Source organism: Oryx dammah, unplaced genomic scaffold, assembly GCF_014754425.2.
Source record: "Oryx dammah isolate SB20612 unplaced genomic scaffold, SCBI_Odam_1.1 HiC_scaffold_8, whole genome shotgun sequence".
NCBI lineage: Eukaryota > Metazoa > Chordata > Mammalia > Artiodactyla > Bovidae > Oryx > Oryx dammah.
The window spans coordinates 7,661,250-7,679,808 of record NW_024070192.1 but is presented as its reverse complement, the minus strand read 5'-3'; the positions used below and the strand labels follow the sequence as shown (position 1 = coordinate 7,679,808).

Sequence of the window (18,559 nt, the reverse complement as noted above, 5' to 3'; positions counted from 1 at the left end):
GGCGCGCCCGGGGCTCCCCGCCGCCGAAGCCGCAGCGCCGAGGCAGGAGCGGGCCGCGGCGCGCAGCCGACCCCCGCACCGGACGCGGGGCGAGCGGCCGCCGCGGTGAGGCGCCCAGGGCGGCGCGGGCGCAGCGGCCATGGGGGCCCTGACCAGCCGGCAGCACGCGGGCGTGGAGGAGGTGGACATCCCGTCCAATTCCGTGTACCGCTACCCGCCCAAGTCCGGTGAGCGCGACCCGGGGCTGCGAGGAGGTCGCGATGCCCCCGCGCGGGGGGTTCCCCGGGGGCCCAGGGGACCCAGAGGCCGACGGCGCTGCAGAGCCATCTCGGAGGGCGGGAGGTGTTGGACCAGGTCTGGGAGGGGCTGCTTTAGGGCCCTCGGCGGGGGTCGCCGGGTCTGGGAGCGGCCTGCGCGCCATCGGGTCCTGTGACGAAGACGTGCGCTCGGGAGACTGCGGCTCCGAGGGGCGGGGTGTCCACGGCGCAGGCCGGGTCCCTTCCTTCCCGCCCGGTGCCCGGGCCCCCTCAGGAGCTGAGGGTGAGGTGGAACGGGTTGGCATCCGAAGCGGGCACCTGTGCTAGGTGCTGGCCCTGGTGGCCTCCGGAGAGGGAGGCACAGGTTTGAATTAGGTTCTCCTGGTTGCGGGGTTGGGGGGGTTGCTGCTGGAGGATGGCGGCCGAAAATGCGTTTGCTGTTGCCGGTGCTTTTTCAAGAGGCTGTCAGAAGAAAGGAGTTTAACGGAAATGAATCAGAGTCATTCGGGTTGTCGCTTTGCCAGAGTAGTGGCAAGCCTGGCATTTGGAATGAGAATAGCCCTGGGATAGGGCACAGGTATTGATAATATCTAGAAGTATTATGTTTGTTTTCAGAATCATTAAAACGATAAATGTCTCCAGCCTCTGGCTTGTAGCATAAATATTGGAAGTGGAGAATTTTGACAGCACAGAGAGGCTTACAAGTGGATTGGGCACCAGCCAATTGGAAACTGCTAGCGCAAGACCCTAACTCCTGGCTCTTTGTTTTTCAATACTTTTCTCAAGACTTCTGGGGACCCATGGCTACCATCTTCCCTTCGGCTTTGGACCTGATGAGGGTTTTCATGATCTTGGAGAGATGTCAGAATTACAGCAGTAGAATAAAGACATGCTAATGAGATGAGCTGGTTTCTCAGCAGTCGATCCAGTTTGTGCCAGGTGAAAGCTGGGACCAGACAATGAAGCTGCACCCTGCAGTGTGTCTGCCAGGCTGTGTGGCACACTGCTTTTGTGCCAAAGAATGAAACGTTGCAGACATGAATATGCTTTTGAACTGCTTTAGTATAGTCTGAGATCAAGGGAGGCATCATTAGTGTTTTAATAAAGCTCTGGCTAATTACGACTGTATGAACCCAGTGCTGAAGGAGGCATGCATTTTGCTTTTTAGTCGACAAAAATATACACAATTATTTGTGGACTTTTCTGAAATCACTTAGCTTTTATTGATTCGCATATGGAGCGTGTTTTGCTGAACTTGGAGTTTGCAGTGGAGTTCACTGCCTCAGAAGAGTATTCATCCATCCTTCACTTATCAGAATAAGCATAGGTCGATCAAAGTCCCCAAAGGATATTGATGCAACTGTGGATCTTGGATGATGATAATAGAAGGGTAATGGACCAAACTGAAACTTTCCCTAACCATCACCCTCCATACTTATAGTCTTAAATCATCATCTCTGCTCTACCAGTCTTTTTTGAAAGTTTCAGCTAATGGTAACCCATTTTTTAATCAGAGCTTTTGCGTGAGAGAAATCTTTGTAGCAAGTGGGCCAAATTTTGTATGTTGAACGTAAAACACAGAAAATAGGAATCAGAACATTCATGTCCCAGTCAGCAGACCTCTATGTACTTAAAAATTTGTGTACTTGGCGTATATGCGCTAGTCTAGAGGCATCTGCTATCTTTCACGTGATCTTTATCATTATTATTGTTTTATTTATTTGGCTGTGTCGCCTCATTTCGGCACACGGGGATCTTTCTCTGCAGAGAACTGACTCTCTCTAGGACTCTCTCTAGTTGTGGCTCGAGGGTTCAGTAGTTACAGCACAGAGGCTTAGTTGTTCCATGGCATGTGGGATCTTGGTTCCCTGACCAGGGATCGAATCTTCGTCCCCTGCGTTGCAAGGCAGATGCAAGTCCCTTGTGTGATCTTTAAATTTACCTGATTATTGGATTATAATATTTTTTGTTTTTTTTTGGCCGGGCAGTGCAGCATACAGAGTCCCTACCAGAAATCGGACTGATGCCCCCTGCATTGGAAGCTTAGAGTCTTAACTGCTGGACCATCAGGGCAGTCCCTGGATTATAGTATTTGAGCCCCAAAGGAACCTTGGAGAGAATCTGGCCCCTGATCCATTCATTTGGCGGGTAAGAAAATGGAGACTCAGAGAAGTGGGTTGGTAAAGGCCAAGGTTACCCAGCAAGTTAGTGCTCTTCTTACTAAACCATCAGCCTCTGCCTTTCTTAAGGAATTGGATTTTGAACTCATCCTTGATTTGTGGAATGGAGGCTATTCTGTATCAGTATTGGTACAAAACTCAGAGGCCTGTCTCCCTGTTGAAGGATCAGACTGGGTTGATCTTGAGGTCTCCCTATCTTTGGTTCTGAGAGTGGAACAAAGCAAACAGCAGAATCAGCTTTCTCCAGGTGACCAACCTGGCTGAGCTGGGACTGCCCTCTGGCTCACCAGGAAGTCTAGAACTCCACAGCAAGCACAAGGTCATCTGTCTCTGTAATGATGGTCACAGTGCCCAGCAGAAATTGGTTTTTCTGCTTTTTGTATTTTTAAAGGAACCCCTTAATTTTGTATGCATGTTGACCTGGAAACATTTAAAAGATATTGAGAACAGCTGATTTCATGTTGGCACTTGTGTTTATAGCTTTTTTTTTGTTCTTTACTAGAGATAGGTGAAAATAAAATAGCCTAAAATTGTTTAGAATTAATTATTTTTTTGAATTAGTCATAGAGTCACATAGTTCAAAGTTGAAAAGAATGAGAAGGCATACAGTGAGAGTCTAGTTCTCACAATGCCTATTCATCCACCTAGTTCCTCCTCATATGCCGCCCATACCTACGTAACCACTTTCTGGAATTCTTCCAGAGTTTCTTGTGTAAATACAAGTGTAACTACTTAGACTGCTCTGCACCATGTTTTGTTTTGTTTTTTTTACTTTCAAAGATATTGGAGGTCTTTTTCTGTTATCTCCATTTTAGGGTTTTTTGTTGTTGTTGTTGCTGTTATTGTTGTTCTTTTAAAAAATAAAACAACTAAAAAAATAATTATTTTATTAAAAAATAAAATAACATTCCTTGGTGTGTACGTGCTATTAGTTTTTCACGCAGTCTGCTACTGGTGAACATTTGGAAGTGTCTTCCCGCCCCAACCTTTTACTATTACAAACGGTGCAGCAATGACTAATGTTATGCATATGTTCTCAGGCAGTTTTTAGCTTTGTTAATAAATACACAAATATTAATCATTTAAATAACAGGAAGTATGATGGGAATTTGTTGCTGTAGACTGTTTCTACATTAGCATAGAAAGCTGTTTTCAGCACTGTTCTGCACAGTGCTAAAAGGCACAGGGTTGTGCCTTTGTAATTTTTGACTTAGAAGCCATTCTGTGCTTTTAAATCCTCCTCTGAGATCTTTGTTTCTTTCAAAGCCCATGATCATTTGTTCAGCAAAGGTATAGTTTTGCTGAGGTGTTGTTTTTATACGCGCAGGCCCAACTTTTGAAAGGTGTCTCCATACTGATAAGGGTCATTGGTTCTGTTTTCCTCTGTCCAGGAAGAAATAGCATACCATAAAGACATTCACTTTAATTCAGTACCTGCTGAATCTAGTTCATTTCCCTCTTACATATTTGAGCAAATTGGAAAATAGGAGTAATTCATTTTGCTCAGGTGTTAAGAGGGAAACTTATTATAAAAATTTAAGATGGGGAAGGAATAGTTAGGGGGTTTGGGATGGACACGTATACATGGCTGTATTTAAAATGGATAACCAACAGGGACCTACTCTATAGCACATGGAATTCTGCTCGATGTCACTTGGCAGCGTGGATGGAAGGGGAGTTTGGGGGAGAATGGTTACATGTATGTGTATGGCTGAGTCCCTTCGCTGTTCACCTGAAACTATTCACAACATTGTTAATTGGCTATACTTCAATACAAAATAAAAAGTTAAAAACATAAAGTAAAATTAAAAATGGTGAAACTTCCCTAGTGGTCCAGTGGTTAAGAACATGCCTTGCAATGCAGGGGATTAGATCCCTGGAAACTAAGATCCCACATGCCCCGGGGCAACTAAACCCACACCCAAACACCGAAGCTACTGAGCGCTGCAAGTAGAGATCCCACATGAGGGGACAAAGACCCTGCATGCTGCATCTGAGGCCTGATGCAGCCAGATAAATAAATAATTTTTTAAAAAGTAAATAAAATTCACAATGGTAATCAGAGTCTTGGACAGCTAACATCATCATTCTCCAAATTTTTTGTTGTATTGGAGTACACATATGCTTGTCAAGTGGGTCTGTCCTAGGGCAAGAGCAGTTTCTGAAGCATGGGTACTAAGTCTTTGCTGGTTGTACAGTTATAAAAGTTTCTCTTAGCTTTGTTGTTGTTTAGTTGGTAAGTCATGTCTGACTCTTTAGCAACCCCGTGGACTGTAGCCAGCCAGGCTCCTCTGTCCATGGGATCTCCCAGGCAAGAATATGGAGTGGGTTGCCATTTCCTTCTCCGGGGTCCTTCCCAACCCAGAGATTGAACCCTCGTCTCCTGCATTGGCAGGTGAATTCTTTACCACTGAGCCGCCAGGGAAACTTACTGCAGAATAAAGAATTATTTGGTTTTGGCAAATTTTGACTGATGCATTAACCAAAATTAAGTAGGTCTCTTGGGACCTTCCTGGTAGTCCCAAGTTTAAGACTTAGCCTTCTAATGAAGGGGGTACAGGTTTGATCCATGGTCAGGGAGCTGGGATCCCACATGCCTTGAGGTCGAAAAAAACAAAACATAAAACAGAAACAATGTTGTAACAAATTCAATAAATACTTTAAAAATAGTCCACACATAAAAAAATATTTTAAAATGGTAAAAAAAAAAATAATAAAGTAGGTTTCTAAAATTTTTAGTAAATACATTTAATACCATAATAAAGCTAATGGTTGTTCTATTTAATGATGGAGTCATAAAGATCAAGAGTTCAAATGCTGGTATTATTTTTGAACACTTAAAAGGTGGTAATTCTATTTTGGAAACCTCCAGTATTTTTGCTTTATTTGTACCTTACTTCATTGAGAGCAGACTGATTTCTTTCACTTTTCGACTGTGTCTTATGATTGAGGGCCTTTGATTTCCTTATACGATAGTGGCTGTGTTCTTTTGTTCCTTAGCAACTCTTTTCTCATTCTGTTTATTACTGTCAACGCACGTTATCAGGCAGTGATGTACTGTGCTGTGTGATACTGTATAGATTCTGATCCTGGGATTTTGATGCCTAATGGCAAGCATCAGGATAGAAGCCCTCAAATCAACTTTGTAGTTCATGATGTGGGTCACAGAAGGGAGGATTCAATACAGGTTCTATGGTGGTTGTATCACCAGGGTTCTCCAAAGAGAACCGATAGGAAAGGTACACATATAATTGGCCTCCATTATTGTGAGGCTGGCAAGTCTGTAGGGCTGGCCAGCAAGCTGGATTCTCAGGAATTGATGTTGTATTTGTCAGTCTGAAATCTGTAGGACAGGCTGCCAGATGAGAAACACAGGCAGGATTTCTGTGTTTTTTTGTTTTTTTTCCCCATACTTTAAACTTTTTATTTTTGCGTTGGGGTATAGCCAGTTAACAATGTTGTGGTAGTTTCAGGTGAACAGCAAAGGGACTCAGCCATACATATGTATGTAAGTCTTACAGTGGAATTCCTTTTCCTTTGGGAAACCTCAGTTTTGGCTTTTAAAGCCTTCAACTGATTGGATGAAGCCCACCCACATTATCCAGGTTAATCTCTTGTACTTAAAGTCAACTAATGATAAAGGTTAATTACATCTACAAAATACCTTCACAGCAACATCTACATTGGTGTTTGGACAAACAACTGACCACCATAGCCCTAGCCAAGTTGACATAAAAATTAACAATCATAGTGATTCTTTTTTTTGGCTGTGCTGCACGACTTTTCAGGATCTTAATTCCCCAACCATGGATCAAACCTGTGGTAGTGAAAGTATGGCGTCCCAGCCACTGGACCACCAGGAAATTCCCAGTAGCTTCTTATTTTATCAAATTATTTGTGCTAGATAGGCACAAAACTTTGGCTCAAGTTTTTAATTTCTGAAAGAGTGCCTGTGCTGGGAAATTATATTTTTAAATGTCTAAAAATTACAGTCTTTAAAAATCATTATTTAAGAATTACACTCCTTCCAAAATTTCAGTGCTTATCATATAGTATCAAATGTAAATGCAGTCATAAGGAGATAAATAAGAATATAAAATATACCATGATCAGGTGAAATTTATATCAGGGATGCAAGATTGGTTTAATATCTGAAAAATCAATTGTTGTTAATATACCATATTAGTAGAATAAAGAATAAAAACTACATGATCTCCAGTACCTTGGATCACTACTGCTTAACATATCCAATATCTTTCCAAGATAAAAAACATTCAACAAACTTGGAATAGAAAGGTGCTTCTTCAATCTGATGTAGGGTATCTATGAGATACTCAGAGCTACCAGTATAATTAATGGTGAGACACAGATTTCATTCCTGCTAAGATCAGGGTCAAGACGAGGATGTCTGCTTTTGCCGTTCAGTATTGACTGAAGATTCTAACTGGATTGGAGATTCTAACAATAAGGTCAAACGAAGAAACACATAAAAAAGAAATTTTAAGGCAACCAGATTGTAAAGAAAAAAGTGAAACTGTATTCACAGATGACATGATCCTATGTATAGAAAATACTCAGGATTCCACAAAAAAAGCTTACTAGAACTAATAAATGAGTCAGGTTGTAGATAAAAGATCATATAAACACGAGAAAATCAATTGTGCTTTTATATACAAGTAATTATCTGAAGGGGTTCCTCAGTGGCTCAGTGGTAAAGAGTCCACCTGCAATGCAGAGGACTTGGAGACCTGGGTTCAATCCCTGGGTCAGGAAGATCCCCTGGAGGAGGAAATGGCAACCCACTCCAGTAATCCTGCCTGGAAAATCCCATGGACAGAGGAGCCTGGCGGGTTCCATGGGTTTGCAAAAGAGTTGGACACTACTGAGTGGCTAAACAACAACAAATAATCTGAAAATGAAATTAAGAAAACCGTTCCATTCCCAATAGCAGCAAAAAGAATATAGTGATTTTCAGGCATAAATTTAACATGTGTGTGATTTGTACACTGAAAATTCTAAAATGTTATCAAGATTAATGCTCTAACCAAAGATTAGTTTAAAGAGGTCTATATAAATAGACATTTCATGTTCATGAATTGGAAAACTCAGTTGAGATGCCAGTGGTCTCCCAATTGATCTGAAAATTGACTACATTCTCTGTCACAATCCCAACAGACTTTTTTGAAGAAACTGGCCAGCCAGTTCTAAAATACCTGTGGACAAGCAAAGGATATAGAATATCCTTAACAATTTTGAGAAGGAAGAACAAACTTGGAAGATTTTCATTACCCAATTTCAAACATTACATCAAGACACGGTGTGGTGTTGGTACAGCTAGAAGCATATAGATCAGTAGAATTCAAGACAGAAATAAATCCTTATATTTATTCAGTTCAGTTCAGTCACTCAGTCGTGTCCGACTCTTTTCGACCCCATGAATCGCAGCACGCCAGGCCTCCCTGTCCATCACCATCTCCCGGAGTTCACTCAGACTCATGTCCATCGAGTCCGTGATGCCATCCAGCCATCTCATCCTCTGTCGTCCCCTTCTCCTCCTGCCCCCAATCTCTCCCAGCATCAGAGTCTTTTCCAGTGAGTCAACTCTTCGCATGAGGTGGCCAAAGTACTGGAGCTTCAGCTTTAGCATCATTCCTTCCAAAGAAATCCCAGGGCTGATCTCCTTCAGAATGGACTGGTTAGATCTCCTTGCAGTCCAAGGGACTCTCAAGAGTCTTCTCCAACACCACAGTTCAAACGCATCAATTCTTCGGCGCTCAGCCTTCTTCACAGTCCAACTCTCACATCCATACATGACTACTGGAAAAACCATAGCCTTGACTAGATGGACCTTTGTTGGCAAAGTAATGTCTCTGCTTTTGAATATACTATCTAGCTTGGTCATAACTTTTCTTCCAAGGAGTAAGCGTCTTTTAATTTCATGGCTGCAGTCACCATCTGCAGTGATTTTGGAGCCCAAAAAAATAAAGTCTGACACTGTTTCCACTATTTCCCCATCTATTTCCCATGAAGTGATGGGACCGGATGCCATGATCTTCATTTTCTGAATGTTGAGCTTTAAGCCAACTTTTTTCCTTTCCTCTTTCACTTTCATCAAGAGGCTTTTTAGTTCCTCTTCACTTTCTGCCATAAGGGTGGTGTCATCTGCATATCTGAGGTTATTGATATTCCTCCCGGCAATCTTGATTCCAGTTTGTGTTTCTTCCAGTCCAGCGTTTCTCATGATGTACTCTGCATAGAAGTTAAATAAGCAGGGTGACAATATACAGCCTTGATGTACTCCTTTTCCTATTTGGAACCAGTCTGTTGTTCCATGTCCAGTTCTAACTGTTGCTTCCTGACCTGCATATAGGTTTCTCAGAGGCAGGTCAGGTGGTCTGGTATTCCCATCTCTTTCAGAATTTTCCACAGTTTATTGTGATCCACACAGTCAAAGGCTTTGACATAGTCAATAAAGCAGAAATAGATGTTTTTCTGGAACTCTCTTGCTTTTTCCTTTAGTGGAATGCAAATCAAAACTGCAGTTAGATTGCCACTTCACAGCCACTAGGATGGCAATAATTTTTAAAAACAAATAGTAGGAGTTGGTGAGAATGTGGAGAAACTGAAATCTGGTCCACTATTGATGGGAATGTAAAAAGGTACAGCTGCTATGGAAAACAATTTGACAGCTCCTCAAATGCTTTATTACTTTATAACTCAGCAATTACAGTCCTAGGGGTGTATGTGTGTGTATGTATGCCCGAGAAAAATGAAAATTAAAATATTCCATACCAAAACATGTAGATGAATGTTCATAGCAGCATTAGTCATAGTAGCTAAGAGGTGGGAATAACCCTAATGTTCAACAACTGGTGACTGGAACAACTGATAAAATGTGGTAAATCCGTGCAGTGGAGTGTTGTTTGTCAATAAAAAGGAATGACGTATTGATATGTGCTATAGCTTAGCTGAAACCTGAAAGTCACTAACCTGAAGTGAAAGAAGCCAGAGGCAAAAGGGCATATATTGTATAATCCCATTTATATGACATGTCCAGAAGAGGCAAATCCATAGAGACAGAAAGGAGATTAGTGACTGCCAGTGGCTGGGGGAGGGGGAGATGAGAAGTGATTGCTAACAGGGTTTCTTTCTGGGATTATGAAAATGTTCTAAAATTAGATAATGATGAATAGTTGCATAACTTGTGAATATACTAAAAAACCATCGAACTGTATGTTTTAAATAGATGAACTGTATGGTATGTGAATTATCTCTCGATAAAGCTGTTTTTAAAAGGGACCTAGGACTTCCCTGGGGCTTCCCTGGTGGCCCAGATGTAAAGAATCTGCCTGCCAGTGCAGGAGACTCAGGTCTATCCTTGGGTCAGGAAGATCCCCTGGAGAAGGAAATGGCAACCCTCTCCTATGTTCTTATCTGGGAAATTCCATGGACAGAGAAGCCTGGTGAGCTACAGTCCATGGGGTCACAAAAAAAGTTGGACATGTCTTAGTGACTAAATGACAGCAAAGAGGACTTCCCTGGTGTCCCCATGGTTAAGACTGCCTTCCAATGCAGGGGGCAAGAGTTCAAACCCTGGTTGAGGATCCCATATACTCTGTAATGGGGCAAAAAATTTTAAAAAATGGACTTAGATTCAAGAGTTAGAACTAAAAAACCCCTAAAAGAAGACATAGGAGAAGCTATGTATTTGTTTCAGATTAGGCAGAGTTCTTTGATACAATGCTAAAAGCTAAATCCATAGGGGAAAAAACTGATAAATTGGATTTCTTCCAAATTAAAAATGCTTTTACTTCAAACATTAAGGAGATGAAATACAAGCCACCTTCTGAATAAAAATATTTGCAAAACACATAGAGGATTTACATCCAGAATATTTTGACAACTCTTACAACTCAATATTAAGACAACAACTCAATTTAAAAATGGACAAAAGAGTTGAATAGACATTTCACCAAAGAAGATATAGGAATAGCCAATAAACACATGGAAAGATGGTCAGCATCAGTAGTTATTAGGGAAGTACAATTAAAACCACTGCTAGGAAAGCAACAGGAGAAAAGACAACATCATGTGTTGGTGAGAATGCAGAGAAATTGGGATCCTTGTACCTTACGGATGGGAATGCAAAATGGTAATGGCCAATTTGGAAAAGAGTGTGAGAGTGTCTTAAAAAGTTAAACATAAACTTACCTTATGGTCTAGCAGTTGCACTCCTGTTGCTGTTCACTGGCTCAGTCGTGTCCAATTCTTTGCGACCCCATGGACTGCAGCACACCAGGGCTTCCCTGTCCTTCACCATCTCCCAGAGCTTGCTCAAACTCATGGCCATTGAGACAATAATGGCATCCAGCCATCTCATCCTCTGTCGTCCCCTTCTCCTCCTGCCTTCAATCTTTCCCAGCAGCAAGGTCTTTTCCAACGAGTAAATCTATTAAAAAAAAATGAAGACATAGGTACACACAGCACCATGTGTTCAGTTGTTCATAACAGCATTGCTCATAATGATCAAAAAACTGAAAGTAATCCAAATGTCCATCAACTGGTGAATGGATTAACAAAATAAGGTGTATTCATACATTACGATACTATTCAGCAATTTAAAGAAAACAGCTATTGATATATGCTACACAATGCAGATTAACCCCAAAAACATTGTGGTAAGTGAAAGTAGCCAGATACAAGATGATGTATTATTGTATGTGTCCATTTGTATGGACTAGAAACACAAATACAAAGAAATAGAAAGCAGAGCAGGGTTTGCTTAAGGCTGGGGGTGGGAGTGGGAATTAGTTGTAAATGGACACGAGGGAGCATTTTGTGGTGGTGATGTTTTCAACTGGATTGTGGTGATAGTTGCCAAAATCATTGAATTGTAGCATGGATGAATTTTATGCTGTGTATATTATACCTCAGTAAAAACTGTTTTTAAAAGTAACAGTCAAGAGACTTCCCTGGTAGTCCAGTGGTTAAGACTCTGAGCTCCCAATGCAGGGGGCTCGGGTTCCATCCCTGGTCAGGGAACTAGATCCCACATGCAGCAAAGATGGAAGATCCCAAATGCTGCATCTAATCCCCAGTACAGCCAAATGCATCAATAAATATGAAAAAAGGCAATACCGAGTGTTTTATGCCAGTTGAATAAAATAAAGAGACGAGCTTGAGAACCTCCCTGGTGGTCCTGTGGTTAAGAATCCGTTGGCCAGTGCGGGGCACACGGGTTTGAGCCCTGGTCGGGGAAGGTTGCACATGCTTCAGGGCAACTAAGCCCGCACACCACAACTGGTGAGCTCGTGCTGTAGAGCCAGTGAGCTGCAACCACTGAGCCCAAGGGCTGCAGCTCCTGAAGCCCTCAAGCTCTAGAGCCGTGCTGTACGACAGGAGAGTCCACCACGGTGCAAAGCCCCCTCACCGCAACGAGAAAGTAGCTCCTGCTCACCACAGCTGGAGGAAGCCCTCTACGTACCACATCTAAGGCCCAGAGCAGTCAAATAAAGAAAGAAATGCTAAAAAAGACAAATTAGCATTGAAGTCTTCTGAGCATTCATAAGGTGAATGAAGTGTGAGAAAAGACAGTTGGCCTGGTTGGCCTGGTTCCAGAGAAGAGTTTCAGCGCACTGGTAGAAACTGCTGTAAAGATCGGAGGGGTTGTTGGATGTGGGGGTGGGAGCAGACAGAGGATGGATGGATGGATGGGCTGGTGGGTGGATGAGTGCGTGGATGGATGGATGGATGGGTGGTTGGGTCTTGAGGCATTTGCTTTCTAAGTCAGGGAGAGAATATGTTTGTAGAGGCAAACAAAAAGCCAGTGGAGAATGAGGAATAGAAATCTTGAGTAAGAAGGATGGTTGCTGATGAGGTCTGGAGGAGGTAGAGTTAGTTGGGAATGAGAACCTAGGTGAAAAAATCGAACTTGCGATGGGGAAAATAGGAATATCTTCTTGAGACGGGAAGAAAATATGAATACAAATATGGGGAAGTTGAAGGTATTGAAACTTTGGTAACTAAAGGGTTTTTAAGGAGCTCCACAAAGTAGAAGAAAAACAGGTAGAAAGGTCAAGGTTGAGGACTTGAGAACGTGGGAAGGTTTGGGTACACCAACTGTGCCTTGCTGTATATACTGTGAAGCTACAGTTGTTAAAACCGTATTGTGGGACTTCCCTGGTGGTCTAGTGGCTAAGACAACCACACTTCCAATGCAGGGGCCCCGGGTTTGATCCCAGGTCAGGGAACCAGATCCCATATGCTGCAACTAAGGGTTCCCATGCCACAACTGAAAGGTCCTGCACACCACAGCTGAGACCCCGGGGCGCGCCACCCCCCAAAAAACCCTATATTGTACTTGTTCAGAATAGAATAGGACCCAGATCTAGATATATATATATAGCATGATAAAAATCAAATTTCAATTAGTGGAGGAGCCCAAGGGCCACAACTTGTGAGCCTGTGCTCTAGAGCTCAGGAACCACAGTTAAGCACAGACGTCCTAGAGCCTGACTGAGCGGCAGGAGAAGCCGCCGCAATGCGAGGCCCAGGCACCGCAAGTAGAGGGGAGCCCCACTCGCCGCAGCTGGAGAAAGCCCCGCAGCAACGAAGACCCAGCACAACCATAAATAAATAAACAAGAAAGTGAAATAATTAGTGGGGGAGATGGAATAGTCGAGAAATTATGTTAGTGATGTTTCCTATTTGGAAAAAAAAAATTAAACCCTTATCTCACACAGTTCACAAGGACAAATTCCAGATGTAAAAACAATAAAATAAACCAGTCTGTGACAGGCTGTCCATCCTAGGACCATGGCCCAGTTTGTCCGTAACCTCGCGGAGGAGGCCCCGGCACTGGTCAACGCTGCTGTGACTTACTCGAAGCCTCAATTGGCCACGTTTTGTTACTATGCCAAGGCTGAGCTGGTTCCTCCAGCCCCTGCTGAGATCCCTATAGCAATTCAGAGCTTGAAAAAAATTATCAACAGTGCTAAAACCGGTAGCTTCAAACAGCTCACTGTTAAGGAAGCTCTGCTGAATGGTTTGGTGGCCACTGAGGTGTGAATGTGGTTTTATGTTAGCGAGATCATAGGCAAGCGTGGCATCATTGGCTATGATGTTTGAAGACCAATTTTTAACATGTGATTATATTTGCTTTATTATTCAAGTGTTCTTGGACCATGTGTGAGCAGACTGCTATTTGAATAAAATAAGACAATGTGTCAGGAAAAAAAAAAAAAACAGGCAAGCAAGCAACATAAACTAGAAAGAGTAGGGAGCATTTATCAGGAGGGAAACAGTTAATTCAATCTGGACACTCAATGGGATTACAGTATAATGGTTAAGAGCACACACAGGCTCGGGAATAAAAATAGCTGGATTTGGGGCATGGCACTGCTGCTTCTTAACTGTGTGACCTTGGACAAAGTCCTTAACCTCTCTGGGCATTCAATTCCTCTTTGGTAAAATAAGAAAAAAAAAAAATTGACACCCATCTTATACGGTTGTAAGGAATATGTAATATTTGTTACTATAGCACTAGTATATAGAGTAAGCCTTCAAAAAGAGGTTGTTATTATATAGTCATTAAGAACAATGAGGTTGGGAATTCCCCGGTGGTTCAGTGGTTAGGACCTGGCCTGGTCTGGGTTCAATCCCCTGGTCAAGGAACTAAGATTTTGTAAGCTAATTGGAGTGGGCCAGGGGAAAAAAAAAAAAGAACAATGAAGTCAGTCCATAAGTCCATAAGTACAGACATGGAAAGATGCCAATATTACATTAGAGAAAAAAAGCTACATGCAGATCAATATGAGTAATATTTTAAGTAGGTTAAAAAACAAAGTAAAGCAAAACTGAAAACTTGAATGTGCTTATATATGTATAGGAAAACCTAGAAGGCTGCAAACTGTTTTTTGTTGTTTGTTTGGGAAGAGAATCATTATCTTTTTTAAGTTAATTAATTTTGGTTTTGGCTGCTCTGGGTCTTCACTGCAGTGCACAAGCTTCCTCTCGTTGCCGCCAGCAGGGGCTCTCTTCATGAGGGTGCGCAGGCTTCTCACCGCAGTGGGTTGTTACAGAGCACCGGTTCTAGGCACGTGGGCTCAGTACTTGCTATGAGGTGTGTGGAATCTTCCCAGACCAGGGATTGAACCTGTGTCCCCTGCACGGGCAGGCAGAACCACTGGACCACCAGGGAAGTCCCCCCAAATTAAGAGTTTTTGTTTGTTAACATTTAGGGTATCCATTAAATACAGAATTGAAGAAAATGAGAAGTGTCAACTGCCCTTTATTGTGTGATGTAATAGTTCACAGTGGTTTGGTGGCAAATGTCAGAATATCGCATTAGGGCAGACATAAATTCTGGAATCCCCTGAGCAACATTTACTTTCCTTATGATGTTAGGAATATACCCCAGTAGTGTAGTTCATTGGGTAAACTATTTAAGATTGTTAATTTCAAGATATTTCTTTTTCACATGGTGAGTAACAAATAGCTGTATTCTTCCTAGCAGATAGTTGAAAAAAGAATGTGACTAGCACCTGAAAATATTTTTATATTGATTACATGTTGAAGTAATATTTTAGATATATTGGGTTATTAGAATATCCAACATTGGGTTAAATAAAATATATTCAAATTAATTGTGATTATTTTTACTTAAAAAAATATGGCTCTTAGGTAATTTAAAATTACATATGCGGCTTGCTTTTCTTTGGTCACGCTTCAAGACATGTGAGATCTTAGTTCCCTGACCAGAGACTGAACCCTTGACTCTACAGTGGAAGACCAGAGTCAACCACTGAATCTTCAGGGAAGTCCTGTCATGGTATATTATTACTGAACAGTGCTGATCTGGAAGAACAGTACTAGTGTAATTTTCTTCCCTTGTAAGTAATTTTTAAAAATCTGGATGCCTTTTTTTTTCTCTAATACTCAAAAAAAAAAAAAAACCTGAATTGTACTAGTACTGATCATTCTGGGCCATACCTTATGGGGTTTTCCCCCTTGATATTTTATTTTTATTGTGGTTAAAAATACATAACATTAAACTTAACCACCTTAACCATTTTCAAGTGTTAACAGTTCATTAGTGTTAAAATCTCTAGAACTTTTTCTTCTTGCAAAACTGAAACTATACCCGTTAATCACTGACTCCCCCTTTCCCTCCCACACACACCTTATGTTTCAAATACCATTTGGGGGGTGAGTGATAAATTAGGAGTTTAGGATTAAAATGTCTACACTACTATATGTGAGATGGATACCAACAAGGACCGACTGTATAGCACAAGCAGTTATACTCTGTATACTCAGTATCTTGTAATAACTTGTAATGGAAAAGTATATCTGTAAACGAGTCACTTTGCTATACTCCTGAAACTAACACACCATTGTAAATCAACTATATTTCAATAAAAACTTTTCTTAAAAAGTATATAATTTTTGTGTATGATGTGGCTTCTTTTTTCCAGTTCTACTGATATCATTGATAACATTCTGTAAGTTTAAGGGTCACAACATGATAATCAGATCTAGATGTATCTTGCAAAATGATTACCACAAGATATGTCTTTTTAAAAATAAGGTTTAGATTTTTTTTAATTGAGTTTATTGTTGGCTGCACTGGGTCTTCATTGCTTTGCGAGGGCTTTTCTCTAGTTGTGGTGAGCTGGGGCCACTCTCTATGTTTCGGTACACTGACTTCTCTTGCTGCGAAACATGGGCTCTGGGCTCTGGAGCTCAGCAGTTGTGGCTCCTGGGCTTCGCTCTTCCTTGGCGTATGTGGAATCTTCCCTGACCAGCGATCAAACCAACATCCTCTACATTGGCAGGTGGCTTCTTAACCCTTGGACCAGGGACGTCCCAAGATGTATCTTCTTAAAGCCTGCAAAGAATCCCAATTATGATTTGGTTAATAAGTTATAGCCAACTATGGGACTTCCCTGGAGGTTCAGTGATTAGGATTCCATACTTTCTATGCGAGGACTGCAGGTTTGATCCCTGGTCAGGGAACTAAGATCCCACATGCTACATAGGTGGCCTACAAAGTAAAACAAAAACTCTAAATAAAAATTATAGCCAATTAATAATGAAAAACTTGTAGGTAATCTACTAGTCATGTGTGTTGTTTCCTACCCACAAATCGGCAAAGAAATGTTCCAGTGTAGTTCTTTTTCCGTACCATTTCTGATCTTAGTGCACAGTTCTCACTAAGAAGCAGAAATGTGCACAAACTGTCCACCAGGCACTTTTTTTCAGGGACTGTTGGTGTGTTTGGTGTTCCCATCTGTTGATGTGGCCACACCGTCTAGGTCACTGCGCCCTGATCCCTGCCTCTGGGCAGCCTCGGCAAACAGAACGTTTTTCTTTTATCTGATGAGGCATTCGTATTTTAAGTGTGGCAGGGAGATCAGTGTGGCGTTGACACTTCTCTCAAAATGAAAAGAATCCTCCTTTTCACCTGTGGATTATTGACCTTACTTTTAGGTCTTTGTATATCTGTGCTCTTGATCTTTAATGCCATCAAGGCTGGATTTCCCTGGCACTCCAGTGGTTAAGACTCAGTTTCCAATGCAGAGGATGTGGGTTTGATCCCTGGTTGGGGAACTAAGATCCCACATGTTGTGCAGTGCAGCCAAAAAAATTTTTTTTTCTTTTAAATAGTCATAAAATAGAGACTTCCCTGGTGGTCCAGTGGCTAAGACAGCAAGCTTCTATTCCAGGGGTCCCAAGTATGATCCCTGATCAGGAAACTAGATCCCATATTCGGCAACTAAGAGTTCACATGCCTCAACCAAGACCCTGTGCAGCTGAATAGATTTATTTAAAAATAAAAAGTTAAAAGTTAAAAAAATAAAATGCCAGACAAGGCTACAGTTAGCGCTACACGCTACTTTCTGGGTAATTTCATTTATTATCATGGCTGTCCCCAAAAGGGCATTTCCAGTACAAACCTGCCATCTTTAATGCTTTAACCCTGAAGCCATTAGTGCTCTTCTCTTGCTAGAATCAATCACTACCATGTGTAAGCTGATTATCCATTGATTTCATTGTCCCCACGTCCCTCACCTGATGGCTCCCAGGTCCTGGAAACTCAGCGTGTCCCAGATTGAACTCAGCCTGTACCACTCCAGACACTGAACCTGCTTCTCTCCATTCTTTATTCATGATCTGGGCAAGCCACCCATTAATGTAAACATCTTTCCTAATTTCACCTAATGTATAGTAAATGTATAATGTCTAATGTGTAGAAAATGTATTTTCCTAATGTTTGACAGTAAATGACAAATTCTTTGAGATGGGTGCTTCTGTTTGTGACAGCTAGGCACCTCCTTCTCTATAAATTATGCATGTGGAAAATAGGGCTAGTAAGTGCTAGACATAAATAATTTATAACTAAGCTCCTAAATGATGAATTGCGCTGTGTATCACTGCAGATGGCTGCCCCTGTGTGTTTTCATGTTGATGGGTAACTTTCAAGGGTTCCTCCTTGATTGCTTTGGTTTCAGCTGCTTTTACCCTCAAACAAGGGGCTTTCCAGGTGGCTCAGTGGTAAAAGAATCGGCCTGCTAATGCCAAAGATGCGGGTTCAGTCCCTGGGTCAGGAAGATTCCCTGGAGAAGGAAATAGCAACCCACTCCAATATTCTTGCCTGGAAAATCCAATGGACAGAGGAGCCTGGCAGGCTATGGTCCCTGGGGTCCCAAAGAGTCAGACACGACTTAGGAATTAAAATAATAACAACGACTCTCAAATAATGCTTTCCTGCTTGCTGGTTAATTAAAGAATTGCCTCACTTTGTGGCAAGGGATTTTATCCATGTTGTTTTGTTTAATGTGTTTCTAGACCAAAGCAACTCCATGTGTAGAAAATCCAAAAAAATGAATGTTTGATTCAGTTTTCCTGTTAGAACTTTCTTCTCTGCCTTTGTTGCTGCGGCTTCTTCACAGGCTGAAAGTGCTGAATCTCATTTTTTAGAGTTTTCTGTAAACCTAAAAAATTGAAACATTTATCCTAGCCATATAACACATAAAGAAGACTTTTTGCTGATTCGTAAGTTCTTTGTATTAATCCAAGAACTGGGGTATATGAGAGCATTGATGGAATATGATATGGCCG

General features: G+C 41.7%; 2 protein-coding genes across 2 annotated transcripts in view; both read left to right on the top strand.

The window, feature by feature from the left end:
* The first annotated feature begins 102 nt into the window (after nucleotides 1-102).
* Nucleotides 103-18,559, top strand: part of RNF157 (ring finger protein 157) — a 79,301-nt gene continuing 60,844 nt past the window's right edge. The window contains exon 1 of the mRNA XM_040244564.1: nucleotides 103-227. Coding sequence (XP_040100498.1) covers nucleotides 140-227 — 88 coding nt within the window. The 5' untranslated portion in view covers nucleotides 103-139. The remainder of the gene's footprint in view (nucleotides 228-18,559) is intronic.
* LOC120866779 (ATP synthase subunit g, mitochondrial-like) lies at nucleotides 13,182-13,666 on the top strand. Its single transcript, XM_040244657.1, has one exon. It carries the CDS (start codon nucleotides 13,253-13,255, stop codon nucleotides 13,502-13,504), a length of 252 nt encoding a protein of 83 aa, XP_040100591.1. The 5' UTR covers nucleotides 13,182-13,252; the 3' UTR covers nucleotides 13,505-13,666.